This window comes from Dipteris shenzhenensis, chromosome 29, assembly GCF_047967505.1.
Source record: "Dipteris shenzhenensis isolate YYH24624 ecotype China chromosome 29, Dip_SZ_1.0, whole genome shotgun sequence".
In the NCBI taxonomy this organism is placed as follows: domain Eukaryota; kingdom Viridiplantae; phylum Streptophyta; class Polypodiopsida; order Gleicheniales; family Dipteridaceae; genus Dipteris; species Dipteris shenzhenensis.
The window spans coordinates 48,426,001-48,441,725 of record NC_141624.1 but is presented as its reverse complement, the minus strand read 5'-3'; the positions used below and the strand labels follow the sequence as shown (position 1 = coordinate 48,441,725).

General features: G+C 45.7%; 1 protein-coding gene across 1 annotated transcript in view; it reads left to right on the top strand.

Annotated features, from left to right (window-relative positions):
- The first annotated feature begins 315 nt into the window (after nucleotides 1-315).
- Nucleotides 316-15,725, top strand: part of LOC147882952 (uncharacterized) — a 108,592-nt gene continuing 93,182 nt past the window's right edge. Inside the window, exon 1 of the mRNA XM_087400765.1 lies at nucleotides 316-873. Within this exon, the coding sequence (XP_087256891.1) occupies nucleotides 565-873 (309 nt within the window). The 5' untranslated portion in view covers nucleotides 316-564. The remainder of the gene's footprint in view (nucleotides 874-15,725) is intronic.

The following is a 15,725-nucleotide window of genomic DNA, read 5'->3' as shown; positions in this document are numbered from 1 at the left end:
TACATAGGTTATTGACGTCTTGCAACACGTGGAGATGCTGGTGGGGAAGCAATTTTCCCAAAAATGATAAAAAGGATAAGCTAGGCTTATGTTATTATGAAACTAGATGGTAATTCAAACAAAAAGCTTCAAAGAAACTACATATAGCCTAGCCTGTAAATTTCATACAAAACTTTCACATGCTTGAATTCTACATGATCTCACGAAGGTAGGACTTTGAGCTCCCCTATAATCTTCATCTTTTTATCCTTGTAAGGGCACCTAAGGGGCTGCACTTCCCCTCCCTACTTTATGGGTCTTTCCATTTTCACACTAATTTGCCATTTCTCTCCTCCATGAATCCTTTGACTTGGTCTCCTGTCCGTGATATCCTTTGACTTAATTTTAATGAATTTACTTTTGCATATTTTATGGAAGCTATTTGCAGGAGTGTAGTTTTGCCACCTTTGCACGCCTACACAAGACATTCTTATATCTGGGAGTGCGGCCTGGTTGGAGTTGTTGGAACAATCCGAAGAGCAATTGCAGCTTCAAGTTCCCCTTTCAGCGTGAGCGCCCAACCGCATGTGTATGCCGAAGGAGGCTGTCGGGAGGTTTGACGATAGGGATCTCCATGTTGGCCTTCGGGTCGGTTCATCATCTCGTGAGGCCGAAGAAGACTTGAATCTGGCTTCAGACCGGCGACACTCAAAAGTGAAGGGATTACGGGCGCGGACGTACGGCAGACATATTTTTGCTGACGGTGGGGTCTCAAAGGTCTGGCAACGACGTACGCGGATGGCAGCTTCTTGCGGAACTGCGTGCCGGATGGCCTTGCTCATCATTCTTCTGGTGGCAATAGCGATCGCGTGTCTGACTCTTCCAATTGACAAAGTACTTTCTGCTTTACGCAATTTGCAACTTCGAATGATATTTCCAGTACAGCAGGCAATTAAATCCATTTGTAAATAAGTGCACTTGTCAGCTACAAACGATTTATGCTATTACTTCGGCAAAACACCTGCTTATGCGCACAGAAGAGTTCACCATTCAATCCAGCATGGGAAAAATCATAGATGGAAGCAGTGAGGGTAAAATCATAGTGCAAGAGTTCCCTATACAGCATGGGTAAAATCATAGATGGAAACAGTGAGGTACACGGTTATGTGATCTGTGGTGCAGAACGGTCACAACTCAGGGTAGGCTTTCGAGATGACCTACAATAGCAGATTTGTAGAGGCATTACTAATGAGGATACTGAAAGATGACCTGAGAGCAATGGAGGTCATCTTGATCTGCCACAGTAGTTCGATAATAATATGGACTTTTATCTCAATTTCAGAGCTATGATGCCTGCAGCGTCTTCTGTAGCCAGAATTGAGGTCCTTGTTTCAAAGTCGCAGTTTCTATTGCTGTGGATGGATAATCCTTTTTGGATCTGAGGGGTCGCAGAACAGGTTGCCTTGAGGGTGACGGCTGGCTGCCATGAAGGCAGTACAATCAGGGGCTGCAGATGTAGAGCAGCCAGATGGGCTGGCGTGGCAGGGCCATTTATAGGGCCAGCAAGGGGCCCTGGTGGGAGCCGACTAAGACTGCAGCAACAGGTGTCACTCCCCCATGTTCTCCTCATTTGGGGGCTTACAAACGGGGAGTTGACCCTAATTCTCTGACAGAGGGCCAGCCCTGCCCCTGTCAACAGTTCAGCATCTGTTCCAGCCTCAGAAGTGCTCAGAGCACTAGAGATGGTGGAGTATCAAAGGCACCAGCAGCAACAGCAGCAGTAGCAGCCTTCAGCCTGTTCTCATCCAGTGAGCAGACCATCTCTTGGCAGAACGGGTGTGTGCTGGTAAAGAGTTTTGGGCTCCAGCCTCCTATATCAGCCATTGAAGTCCTCAACAGAGATGTGCAGCAGACGGTGAGAGTAGTGGATTAGGGTAACAGTATGTGGCCTCAGATCCAGTACTAGTGGGCAGCACTTTGATGTCAATACAGTGTGGTTAGCCACATTTTTTATATCCTGTGGCCTTAGCTCCACTCCCATTTGTGAAGATCATCCAAACCACCGGGTGGCTCTGGATCTTCATCTTGTAGCGAGGGTAGTTACTTCTGTCAAGCTTATCCGATTCCCCAAAGCTTGGATTGAGCAGTCTAGCAGGGCTCTGATACCATGTTAGAAAAGAGAGGTGGAGCTTGCTTGCTACAGCCAACACTCTCCGCAGAGTGGAAGCTTGTAAAAGCACATGCCCATAAACCACATAGTGCTATTTCAAATCTCACTTTTTCTTAATGCGTACAAGTGCATAGAGAGATGCATACAGACTTAGATCTTTGAACAATGCAACAGTAGAGTGAACAGTAGATCATGTAATTATAGAATGCTCCAAACAAATGGTCAAAACCTGATACAAAAGAATGGGTTTAGTGTGCCACCATCTAGCAGACAAGGTTCTGCCTAGATGTGGAGTCCTGATCACCCAAAACTGTCATCGAGCTCCTGCTGGCACCTTCATTCTTCAAGCCTGTGTGCTCTAGCTTCAGTGGGCTGCATAGTGGTATTGCTTATGGACACTGCTCTTCCTGATGAAGTCTGCTTGTAGACTGAGTGCTCCACCTATCTACATGTGCGTGCTGCTGCAACTATAGCCAATTTGAGAAGCCAATTTGAGAACCTGTAAACCCTGTGTGCAGGGTACTGCTCTTCACCCTGTAGATGATCTGCAGACTGTTTTACCCAATCTCTCGATGATCCCTAGCCTCTCTGCTGCCCTGATAGAAAGCCAGTAGTAGGGGCTATGTAGAATGGATGGGTCCCAGGGCTAGGGCCCCTTATGTAGGGCTGGAGGCCCCTAGAAATCAATCAATCAGTCTGCAGATTGGCCTGATACAGTTCTGCAGATACAGGTGGCACCATATTGTGCGCCTTGCTGCCACATGGCAGCCTTGCTGTTTGTGCTTGTCTTCTGCTCTGCTCTGACCTGCAGCTGCAGCATCCCATCTGTTGCTGTCTCCTGCACAGGTATTTACTCCAGCTCCAAAGCCTATGACAGCAGCCTTTGCTGCTTGTTCTGGTCCTGGTATCTGCCCCAACGTGTGGGCTGTTCTGCGCTTATGCCACCCACATGGCAGCCTGCATGCTGCCCATGTGACAGCCCTGCACATCCCCTCAGATCTGCCTCTGTGGCAGCCCATTTCTCTGCCCACATGGCATCTCTCATATGCTGCTGTTTTACCTCCCCCATGTCCTCTTGGGCTTATAGTTGGGGAGGAGACCCCTAAAATCCATGGTATGTCTTCCAAGTTTAAGAGAGGCTCAAAGACATCCAAAATTTCCTTTTTTTCTGTATGCTCATTGCCCCTTTGTAATAATCCCGTTAGATGCTGACATGAAGCTAAATGTCAGGAGAGGAACCCAAGGTATGCATGTTTTGACTCTAGACACTTGACTCTGGACACTCCCTGCTCATACATTACATAGACTTCAAAGCAAAGTTGCGTAATGGAGTACCTCCAATAGGTACTGTTGCATTGTGGAGCATGGTAGTCATGTCTAGCTGGAGGCCGTGGAGAGGGCTAGGGAGGGATGGTTGACTTCATCACCTTTCCTACTCGTACATTACATAGACTTCAAGGCATACAAATTTTTCTTTGGGTTGGAGAAGGGAAAGTATGAGGAGTCAAGAATGAAAGACTGATCTTGGAGGAATTGTATTTTGACTGGTTTTAGCAGAATATTGTGAGAGGGGCGTAAAGGCAATCTTGAGTAGGAATGTGACATTCCTACATCACAGCTTTGTTAGAAAACAGAGGTGGACATTGCTTGCTATAGCCAACGCTCCCCGCAGTGGAAGATAATGAAAATGTATGTGCCCAGAAATCACACAGTGCTAATTCAAATCCAACTTTTTTCCTTAATGTGTACGATTGTGTAGGAGAGAGAGAGAGATGCAGACAGTAATTGAACAATGCTCAAGAGAGAGATAGAAACAGCAATATGTATTGTCGCAAAGATGACCAAAACCATATACAAAATGTGTGCACAGTGTGCCATCATCTAGCAGCAGGGTGCTGCCTAGATGTGGACCCTTGTGACTCCAAGACTGTCCTCCTACCTCCTCAAAACACTCTCAGCCTGCGTGCTCTGCCACAGCTTCAGTGGGCTGCATAGTGATGCCCCACAAACACACTTTGTTGTTGCTCCAGTGTACAGCCAATAGTAAGCTAGTGTTTGCTGCTTGATCCTTTACCTCCTTGCTGCTGTGTAGGCAGCCCAGTCTGACGACCTTCTGCAAGTGTTCTGGACCTTCCTGTTGCTGTGTTGGCCGCTCAGTGTGAGGCACCAAAGTCACTGCAGAGTAAATGTGGAATGCCTACCCCTGGGGCCCGTTTATATAGGGCTGGAGCTCTTGAAATCTGCCCCACCCAGTTTGTAGACTGGCAGACCAGTCTACAGACTGACCTGACCTGATCCTGCAGACACAACTTTGCAGCCGGCCCTGACCTGCAGATCAGCTCTAACCAGCTCGTGTTTGCTGCGCAGGTCTGCAGACCTGCTTGCTGCCCTCTGACATGGCCCTGACGACCCTACAGTCTGTCCTTGCACTGTCTCCTCTTCTCCAGACTGGTGCTGACCCAGTTGCAGTCATCTGACAGTGCTATATGCTGTCCATGCTGTCCACATGGTAGCTTGCATGCTGCCCATGTGGCAGGCCTGCATATTCTCTCAATTCTGCCCCTCTCATTCTGCCCCCGTGGCTGCCCAGGTGGCCTCTTTAAATCCCTGCTGGTACACATCCCCCCTATACTCCCATTTGAGGGCTCACAAGTGGGAGGTGACCTAGATAAAGCCAACAAGCTTGCACAGTTCAAGAGAGCACAATGGGAAATCCTAGAACATGGATTCGACTAACAGAGGATACACTCTATAATGAATAATCCATTTGGAGGAGAGCTAGCTGCTCCACCACACAGCCATAGGTTTTAGATATGAGCACTACCCCTGAGCTTGACGTCTGGTCTACCCCCAAGAGATGGTTACCCTAGCAGTGAGCTACTTGGATCTCACAAGTAGGACCTGAACTCCTCCCATACCATTGGATCTCACAACTAGGACCGGAACTCTTCCAAGGCCCATCAGGTTACTCTTGGGAGAACGCTACCCAAGAATCCTAAATAATGAGCCCATTGCTTATATTTATAAGCTAGGCCCTCCTATAACCAGCACATAAGACTAAAAGCCAGGATTAAGCTAGCTATAGCCAGAATAGCCATGCTTTTCCTGAAGTAAGCCTATCCAGGAAAAGCCCTGCCTACGGAAATTAGACCTCAGTCCATGCTATCTCTATTCAAAGCCCGTGGTTGTTGCCAACCCCTAGTTAGACTATGCTTGTATTTGTATGGGATCTTGGAGACATCCACCTCAACCTTAAGCTTAGCTCTTATGGGGTTGGACCAACGGTCCCTAGCCTGCAAGAGTTAACTACCTTCGCTAATACCAGTGATGCCTAGGTTAGTGCATACCCCAAGTTAGGTGCAAGCTAACAAGACGTAGCTTAGGACTTAACATTATTCCCCTGTTAAAAGAGGATTTAATTAACGACAAAAATCTGAATTTGTGCGATTGAATATATTATAGTCTTGCAAATGTATATTTATGTAGTCATAAAGCAAGGGATAACTTTTTAATAGAGATGGATATTGTTTATCATTTGTATCAAGCTCCTCTCGATTTGACCGTTTCACAAGAAGTACATTACTTCTTCCATAGACTCAACTTGAGGATAGACATGTAACTGCATGCCGTAGTGTACCATACCACTGTAACATACAATTATTCTCCAGCTTCATGGGCTACATGAGCAACCAAGGCTTCATAAGGAATTTAAAATGCGTGACCCACACATGGAAAATGGATCTTAAATCCTTGAAGCAAATTAGACAAATCAGTTACATCTCATTTCTATTTTACTTGGTTTAAAGTTTTTAAGTTGAAATTTCAATTGAAACAATGTTGCTAAATTTCATTCATGCTAGAAACCAATACAGTATCACCTTGATTAATTAGTTGTTGAAACCCAAGAGATTGATGTGTTTGTAATATCGTGATGATAGCTTAAGGTGTGCCCATGTTTAGAAGACTAGTAGATAATAATATGAGAATATTTGTTAATCTACACAATTCAGCAAGAATGGCTGAATTAATGCAACCAGATGGTGATGTGCGTTTCTTTTCCTTTATGTGGAATCTTTTGCAAACACTCTCTTGATTCAAGCTCTCTCTCTATTACACTCTCCCTCTCTCTACAAACACAATAGGGCCCAGGACAACAGTTGGGCTGGACCCCCGCAAAGGATTTTATTGCTTGAGAGAAAAATGATTACAAGAGTTCAGCGTGGAAGCTGTGTGTTACAAATTCAAACGTGAATCCATTTTTACAAGAGCTTCAAGCTCATTCCAAGATGGCAACATGCCACGCTCTATATTTTGCTTCAGTCGAAGACAAAGAAAGAGTTGGTTGTTTGTTTGACAACCATGATATAGCACCTTGACCAAGGAAAAATGCATATCCCTATGTCGATCTCCTGGTCTCATGATCTTCGGCATAGTCACTATCACAGTATCCATGCAACCGTGGATGACTCCATCTGTATTCTATCGCAAACTGTCTTGTACCTCTGATGTATCTCAAGACTCTTTTGGCTGCATTCCAATGAGATTGTTTTGGATTTGCCATAAACTGTGCTAGTGAGCTTACTACATAACAAATATTTGCCAAGTGATAGTCAGATATATATAAGAGATGCAATGAGCTGCCTGTAGTACCTGTCATTGACTATAGGCTTTTCTGAATCTTTAGTAAGTTTCAAACTATGTTCCATGGGAGTGGTTGCAATCTTGCAATCTGCCATATGAAACTTCTTCAGGAGACTGACAACATACTTGAGTTGACTCATGAATGTGCTATCTGAATCTCTCCAGAACTCAATTCCAAGACAATAATGCATAAGTCCAAGATCTTTCATGTCGAACTGTGCAGATAAGTCTTGTTTTAGTTTTTTGATGAAGCTATCCTTGCTTCTAGTCACAATCTGATCATCTACATACAAAAGTGCAATAGTAATGTCTTCCCCTTGAACTTTGTAGTAGAGAGTATGATTTGCATTGGATCTCATGTATCCCAGATCAGCAAAATACTTGTCGATCTGCTGTACCAACTTCTCGGTGCTTGCTTTAAGCCGTAGAGACTTTTCTTGAGATGGCAAACCTTATTCTCCTTTCCTGGTTCAACATAACCTGCTGGTTGTTGCATGTAGACTTCCTCGTCTAGGTAATCATTGAGAAATGCATTCTTGACATGTCTAGTAGACCGTTTAAGCTGCTATGGCTTTGCTTGGGGTGTTGCTGGCAATTCTTGCTCTTCTTCATCAACCTGTTCTATAGATGACTGTGAAGTTGATGCTTCTATCTCCTGTGTAGGTGAGGTTTTCCATTCTGATTCCTCATCGAAGATTACATCTTTGGAGATAATGACCTTGCGGTTGATGGGATCATACAATTTGTATGCTTTGCTTTCTTCACTGTAGCCAATCATGATGCATTTGCATGACTTCGTATCCAATTTCCTGCGATGATCATCTTGTATGTGGGCATATGCTATGCAACCAAATATGCGGAGATGCTCAATATGTGGTTGTTAGAGAATAGGAGGGAATGAATCACTCAAACCTCCACCCAAGATCTCTCCAACTCTTCCACACACTCAACTCAGATAGATGATCACAGATGCAATAAACACTCACTCAGAGATAACTTAAACGGAGAGAGAAAGAGTATATTCATCCACCAGAAGGTGGGCAGAAACTGGCTCCAAGGGAGCAATACAAAACTCAGCGAAGTGCTGGGGAAAATTGATGGAACTCTCTCTCACAAACTGAACCAGCTCTGAGTGCACAGCACAGCCTTGGAAGGAGGCTTCCAGTCTTGCACTGGATGCTAGAATGACTGAAGGAGTGGGCCTTTTGTAGGCATTGCCCAGGCCCTTTGGGTTGACCGACCAGCAAGGTCGGTACTTTGTCTGGTGGCCGACTAGATGGCCCTGGAAATCCGACCAAGGTTGGCCCTGGTCGGTGGCTCTGGTTGGGCCGACCTGGCGTGCCACAGGCCCCTATTTAAGGGTGCCCTGTGCAGCCAGTCTATGCAGCTGCAGGCGCCTCCAAGTGAGGCCCAAGGCCCCTTGTTTCTCTGCTGTTGCAGGCAGCAACCAGCCCGTGTGCTGGTTGCCTATGATGTCAGCCTGAGTCTCTCTCTTTCCCAGCCCTCCTACCTCTCACTGCCCCTTGTCCCCTCAAATTGGGGGCTCACAGGTGGGCACAGTGAGTTTCTAACACCCCCCCTCAATGTCACAACTATGGGCCAATCCCCATGCGTTTGATGAGGTGCTCCATCTGTTCTCGAGGGAGTGCCTTCATGAAGAGGTTGGACAAGTTATCGGCGGTCGGGCAGTTGATAAGCTCGATCACGTCTGAGGCTCCTCCTGGGGTTCAGGTTCCTTTTCCTCGAAGATAACATCTCGACTGATAAGGATGTGCTTCTTTACTGGGTTGAAGAGTCGATAGGCCTTGGATTCTTCGCTATACACAACAAAGATACATTTTCTGCTTCGGGAATTGAGCTTGGTCCTGTCTTCCTTGTGCACATGCACCCATGCGTTAGAACCAAAAATGCGAAGATGAGTGATAGAGGGCTTCTTACCATAAAATGCCGATATGGAGTCTTGTCCTTGATGGCCTTCGTCTTGGTTCTATTGAGAATGTGTACGGCTATATTGATAGCTTCACTCCAATAGGCTTTAGAAAGGTTTCTCCCTCGGAGCATAGCAAGCCCTATCTCTGTGGTGGTTCTATGCTTCCTCTCGGCTACCTCGTTTTGTTGAGAAGTATGTGCTGTGGTGAGTTGTTGCTTGATCCCATGCTTGCGACAAAATGTGTTGAACTCATTTGAGGTGAATTCTCCCCCCCTGTCTGTGCGGAATGTCTTGACATCCTCCCCTGTCTCCTTTTCAACTCTGGCCTTCCATGGAGTCCTTGAACTTTTTGAAAGCCTGAGACTTTTTAGCCGAACAATATACCCAGGTCATTCTACTGAAATCATCCACAAAGAGAAGTGAGTACCTGGATCCTGCCCATGATGCTGTAGACATTGGGCCACAAATGTCGGCATGAACCAACTCAAGTGGTTTGCTGGCCCGAAACAAGGCCTCTTGTGGGAACTTATCCCTGTGCTGCTTGCCTTCTAGACAAGCCCTACAGACATCATCCTTGCCTGTAATTGGTGGAAGTCCATCCACCATCTTCGACTTAGACATTTCAGCCAAGATTCCATAGTTGACATGACCGAAGTGGTCATGCCAAAGTTTGGACTTTCCGTTGTCTTCATGAACCAACGTTGCACTGAGACGGTACAGTCCGTTCTCTTCAACTCCTTGAGCCACCATCTGTCCATTTGCTTTGGATGTCACGGTGACCTTGCCATCTTGAAAGAGAACTGCCATGTTGTTTTTGTCCATTTGACTTACAGACAGTAAATTCTTGCAAAGGTTTGGTACATAAAGTACTCCAGAGATATTCTTCTCCTCACCTGCGGTTGTAATGAAAGGAATGCTACCGATGCCCTTCACTGGACACGCCTGGCTATCCCTGACGAAAACTTTAAAATCCGGGTGTGTACTTTTCATGGTTTTGAACCAAGTCCTTTGTTGGACATGTGCTTGGAAGCACCGCTGTCAACATACCAACCCTCTTTACGTGCACTGACTGCATATGCTGAACAATGTTCACTGATTAAAAACAACTGTCTAGTCGTCACATTGGCAGAATCATTCTTAGGCTCTTCTTTGTTCTTGGCTTCTCTCTTCCGCTTCTGATCTGCCTTCTTCTTTCGGCATTCTTTGGCGGAGTGGCCAAGCTTTTCATAGTAATAGCACTTCATTTTCTTCTTGTGGTCAGCGTCCTCTGACTTCTTGGACTCCTTTGGCTTGCCTTTTCCAGGCTTGTCTTTGGCCACTAATGCCTTCTCGTCGGTTTGCTTAAAGAGTTTCTCTCGAGCCTCCTCCTGAAGTAGGAGTGGGCCAAGCTCCTCAAAGGTGATTGGCTTAGTCTGTTGACCCGCATAGACCGTAGTCACAAAACTTTTGAAACTCCGTGGCAACTTGTGGAGTGTGAGCAACGCCAATTGACTCGTGTCCACCTTTTGACCAACCGCTGCGAGCTGGTCCCGCACGACTTTCACCTTTGTCAGATGATCATGCACACTATCACCCTCATTCATATCAAGATTATAAAGCTGATGCTGAAGAGTAATGATACGGGCTGTATTATCGGTTTCATACAACTCCTTCAGTATGGCCCACGCCTCTGAAGACGTCTCTGCCAACTGGATATGAGGAATCACAGCATTTGCTGTCGTGCCAATAAGCATTGCTAAGGCTTGAGCATCCCTCTCCTCCCATGCACTTAGTTCATCCGCATCTGCTTCAACTATAACTTCACCTCTTTTGTCCACAATGTCCTCTGGCTTCTCCTCGGTCCCAATCACTATCTTCCACAGCTTCCGTGCCAATAGATGGCTTCGGATCTTGACTTTCCAAATTGGATAGTTTGTCCCATTGAGCTTTCCAGCTTCACCAAAATTGGGAATAAATGAAGAAGGAAGATGACTGGAGAAGGAGGAAGGACGAGCAATGGATGTAGAGGGTTCTGAAGGCTGATCCATGTCGGTGAATAGCAAACTGAAAAACTGAAGCAACAAAGATGTACTGACCTCCCGTGCTAGCCTGAGCTGAAAACAGAATCGCCTTTCTGCCAAGGGACTCCTTCCTTCGGAGAGTAAGAAGAGTTGAGAGCCTCTGGCTTTGATACCATGTTAGAGAATAGGAGGGAATGAATCACTCAAACCTCCACCCAAGATCTCTCCAACTCTTCCACACACTCAACTCAGATAGATGATCACAGATGCAATAAACACTCACTCAGAGATAACTTAAACAGAGAGAGAAAGAGTATATTCATCCACCGGAAGGTGGGCAGAAACTGGCTCCAAGGGAGCAATACAAAACTCAGCGAAGTGATGGGGAAAACTGATGGAACTCTCTCTCACAAACTGAACCAGCTCTGAGTGCACAGCACAGCCTTGGAAGGAGGCTTTCAGTCTTGCACTGGATTCTAGAATGACTGAAGGAGTGGGCCTTTTATAGGCACTGCCCAGGCCCTTTGGGTTGACCGACCAGCAGGGTCGGTACCCCGTCTGGTGGCCGACCAGATGGCCCTGGAAATCCGACCAGGGTTGGCCCTGGTTGGGCGGACTTTGCCTGCCACAGGCCCCTATTTAAGGGTGCCCTGTGCAGCCAGTCTATGCAGCTGCAGGCGCCTCCAAGTGAGGCCCAAGGCCCCCTGTTTCTCTGCTGTTGCAGGCAGCAACCAGCCCGTGTGCTGGTTGCCTATGATGTCAGCCTGAGTCTCTCTCTTTCCCAGCCCTCCTACCTCTCACTGCCCCTTGTCCCCTCAAATCGGGGGCTCACAGGTGGGCACAGTGAGTTTCTAACAGTGGCTTATGTTCAGTAAATGCTTCATAAGGAGTCATACCTTGAATCGGTTCAATAGGAAGTCAATTAAGCAAATAGTTTGCAGTGGCTATTGCTTCTGCCCAATACTGATTTGAAAGATGCTTTTCACTAAGCATTACTCTAGCACTGTCTGCTAAAGTCCCATTCTTTCTTTCAGCTCTTGCATTCTGCTGAGGAGTATCTGCACTTGTGAATTGTCTTCGAATGCTGTGATTTTTGCAAAAGCTCATGAATGCTGAAGATATGTATTCACCTTCTCTATCTGATCTCATGACTTTGATCTTTTTGCCTGTCTAGTTTTCTACCATGGCTTTGAATTCTTGAAATCTGAAAAACACTTCAGATTTCTCTTTTAGAAAGTATACCCAACAATATTTGCTGTAGTCGTCGATGAAAGTCAAGTAGTAAAGTGAACCATTGATGCTGCGGGTATGGGCATAACCCCATACATCTGTATGTATCAAATCAAGAATACCTCGTGCACGAGAGGTACTTTTGCCAAAGTTGGTTCGCTTTTGTTTGCCAAAGCAGCATGCTTCGCAAACTTTTTCAAGAAAATGTAGCTTCGGAATCAAAATTGCCATATTCTGATTCCTGAGATCTAACAAGTACTTGCAATTGACATGACCATATCTCTTGTGGCATTTTGCAGATAGTGGCATCTGTTGCGGATGAGCTGACATGGCATGCTTATCTGGTACTTTAGCTAGCATTCTGTATAAGCGTCCTTCCTTGACACCGTTTGCTACTAGTTGACATCTTTTGGATTTGTCTCTGATAGTACATTCATCTCCGTCGAAGATGACTCTGTAGTTGTGTTCCGTCATTTGACCTACTGACAAGAGGTTCTTGCTGAGCTTCGGAACATAGAGCACATCTTTTGGATTTGTCTCTGATAGTACATTCATCTCCGTCGAAGATGACTCTGTAGTTGTGTTCCGTCATTTGACCTACTGACAAGAGGTTCTTGCTGAGCTTCGGAACATAGAGCACATCTTTCACCAATCCTTTCGTACCTGTGAAATTGTTCATAGGGATAATGCTTGTTCCTTGAACTGGATTCGATGCATTGTCTGCTGTGTAGATGACATTTTTCTGACCTTCTAATGGTTTCATTTCTGTGAACCATTCCTGATGATTTGTCATGTGAGATGATGCACCGCTGCCGATATACCAAGGATCCTATTCCACTTGGTCGACTTGGTAGGTGAAATCCTTTTTGGGATTGAAATCAGTGTCTAGGTACACTGTATCAGTCTGCTGCATTTCCTCGTTTGCAAGAAACATATTTCCATGTTCATTTGCAAAATGACTGTGACTAGAATGTCCACCACGATGATTTCCTCTGCCTCGAAAATTCCCTCGATTACTGCTGGATTGACCGCCTTGGTCGTACTGCTTCTTGTGGCAATCTCTTTCATAGTGTCCAAACTTGTGACATTAGTTGCATTGGATGTTTGACACGTTGGTGGATGCATTCCCTCGTCCTTGGAATCTTCCTCGGTTGGAATGATTTCCTTTTTGCTGATTTTGATGTTGCTGAGACTGATGTTGATGCTGACTTTGATTTTGTTGCTGATGATGACCACTTCTCTGGTATGATCTGCCTCTGCCTCTGTCTGAAGCTGTGGATGCGTGATCATTAGAATGACCTTTTCGGGCTTGAATTGCCTGAGTTCTGAGTTCTTCACGAAGTAGGACTGACTGAAGTTCTTCCAGTGTGAGAATTTGCCGTTGGATGGCAATACTCTAGACTAGATTCTCGTATCCCTCTCCTAGTCCATTCAGGATGACTTGAACCATTCTGCGGGGTTCATAGTCTCTCCTGCTGCTGCAAGTTGATTGTTGTAGTCTTTTATCCGGAGTACATAAGCATGACCGGTTTCACTGCTGTTGCGGAAACTCTGGTTGATTTGGTTTCTCAGGGTGAGAATCCTGGATGTGTTCTTGGACTCGTAGAGAGCTGCGAACATATTCCATGCTTCTTTCGATGTCTTGACTGTGTTGAGCTGTCCTAGCATGATATCTTGCACATTCTTCTTGATCACGCTGCTGGTGCTGTGACAATAGGTGGAGTAGAGCTACCGCTAGTTGGATCGTCTAATGGTCTAGGTGTAGACCCATCGACATACTCCCATTTGTCTTGAAGTACAAGAATGGTCTCCATTTGGTATTTCCATGTCTTGTAATTGGAGTTGTCTAGCTTAGCAGATGCCATCAGATTGAGGTTGCTAGTCGTAGACATGGTGTAAGAAATATACTCAAAAGTGTAGTGAAAATCTCTGTATGAATCAACTGCAAATACACTGACTGTGCCAAGTGAAATCTCTGAATCGTCGGTGAAGATAGAACTGCAATGAACGTCAGGTTTCAGGTAATGTAATGATGTGAAACCGTATGTGAGCGTATGGATTGACTTCGAGTAGATACTAGTCGGGAATTTCGGGCATGGCTTAGATTGGCAACTTGGGGAAATTCAAAGCGTCTCCTCTATGGCAATCTAGTCTACTCCATGGTTGCCTTCATTCAACGTACAGAACGTTCTGTATGTTCCGTTCTATTCCGTACGGTGCCGTACGATCCGTACGTTCCCCCCCCCCCCCTTTGGTTTGTTTTGTTTGTTTTTATTTTTGTTTTTTGCGTTCGTTTGTTTTGGATGACTAGTTTTGTTATTGGTGGTGGTTTTGCCAAACGGATTTTGGGCCTCCCAAATGGCAAGGTTCCATATAAACCCCCTCTCCTCACTATGGTCTCACACTAAGCATCTACCTCCGACTCTCAGTCTCGAGTCTCTCTTTTCTCCATCTCCAACAAGTGACGAGGCTCAAGCTGCATCAAGCATCTTCATCTCTCTCCCTCTATTTCCATCAAGCACCTATATTATATGTTTTGTACAAGTTTCAAAGCTTGTATAAGTACCTACTCCAAAACTCTAAAATCTTGTCTTTTTTTTTGGGTATCGAATGTACCATTGGATGTATGCCTAATATTTTTTAGTTCGTTTAGTACCGTACTAATATGGAATGGTACGCATCCAACGTGATTTTACGTGTTAACCATGGTCTACTCTGATCAAGATCTATACCAACCATTGATCGAAGAAAGAATAACAAATAAATTCTTTTCTTTTGTTCTTTTTAGGTGATGGGTCAGATGCGTCAATGTAGAGGCGAATGTGCGTGAAGGAAGTGGTTTTGTTGGCGAGGCTTAAATGTGAGCGTAACTTGCACCGAAATGTGCGCGTGATGTAACGAGTGCGTAGAGCACGAAAAATCAAGCGACTTTACTTTTTGGAGCGCCCTCAAATTCTTCCAGGATCAAGAGATACGACTTGATCTAGGTGGAGGGACAAAAGGAGTGCAAATGGTGCTCAATGATGATGTGTCACCGTGGGTCACATGCAGTGATGATGTGGCATTGTGCCTAGTAAGAGGTGTGCCTGTGAAGTCCTGTGTTGAGGTGGCAGGAGTGGTCACATGCAGTGACTGTGAAGCATTGTGTGTGCCTGCAGAGGATCAACGTGCCACGTGGCACTGATGATGTGGCAGATGATGATGTGAACAAACGTGATGTGGCAATGATAATGTGGCAGATGACGTGGAAGATGACGTGGCGAGATGACGTAGTAATGTTGATGTGGCAGATGACGTGGCGGTCGATGATGACATGGCACTTGCTGAGGTGGTTGATAGGGTGCCACGTGGTAGTTTGGTGACTTACCTTGATCGGGGTTAACTCGACCTTGGTTAATATAACCAACCCTATTCAGAAGGCCTTTTTTTTTTTTTTTTGGGGCGCAAAAAGTAGTGCTAGTTATATTACTTTGAAAACGAGAGTACAAGAGGGCCTAAAGGCTAGCGGGTTGCAATCACGAAATGGATACAGCCCGAGGAGCCAAAATGCTAATTACAAGCCTCTCAGGGCATAATCATCGGAGAGTGGACAAACAGCCACGGTGGGGGGGCGTAATGCCATTGAAGACTTTGAGGAGAGTGCTGGAAGAGCAGCTCCCGGTGGTCCCAGTCGCGAAGGAAGCGCCGTCTCTTTTCCTTCCTTGCCCGGGACTCCCCCTGAATCTGGTCCCACTGACCCTTGAGCGTGTGAATGATCGTGCTCCAAATGTCTGCT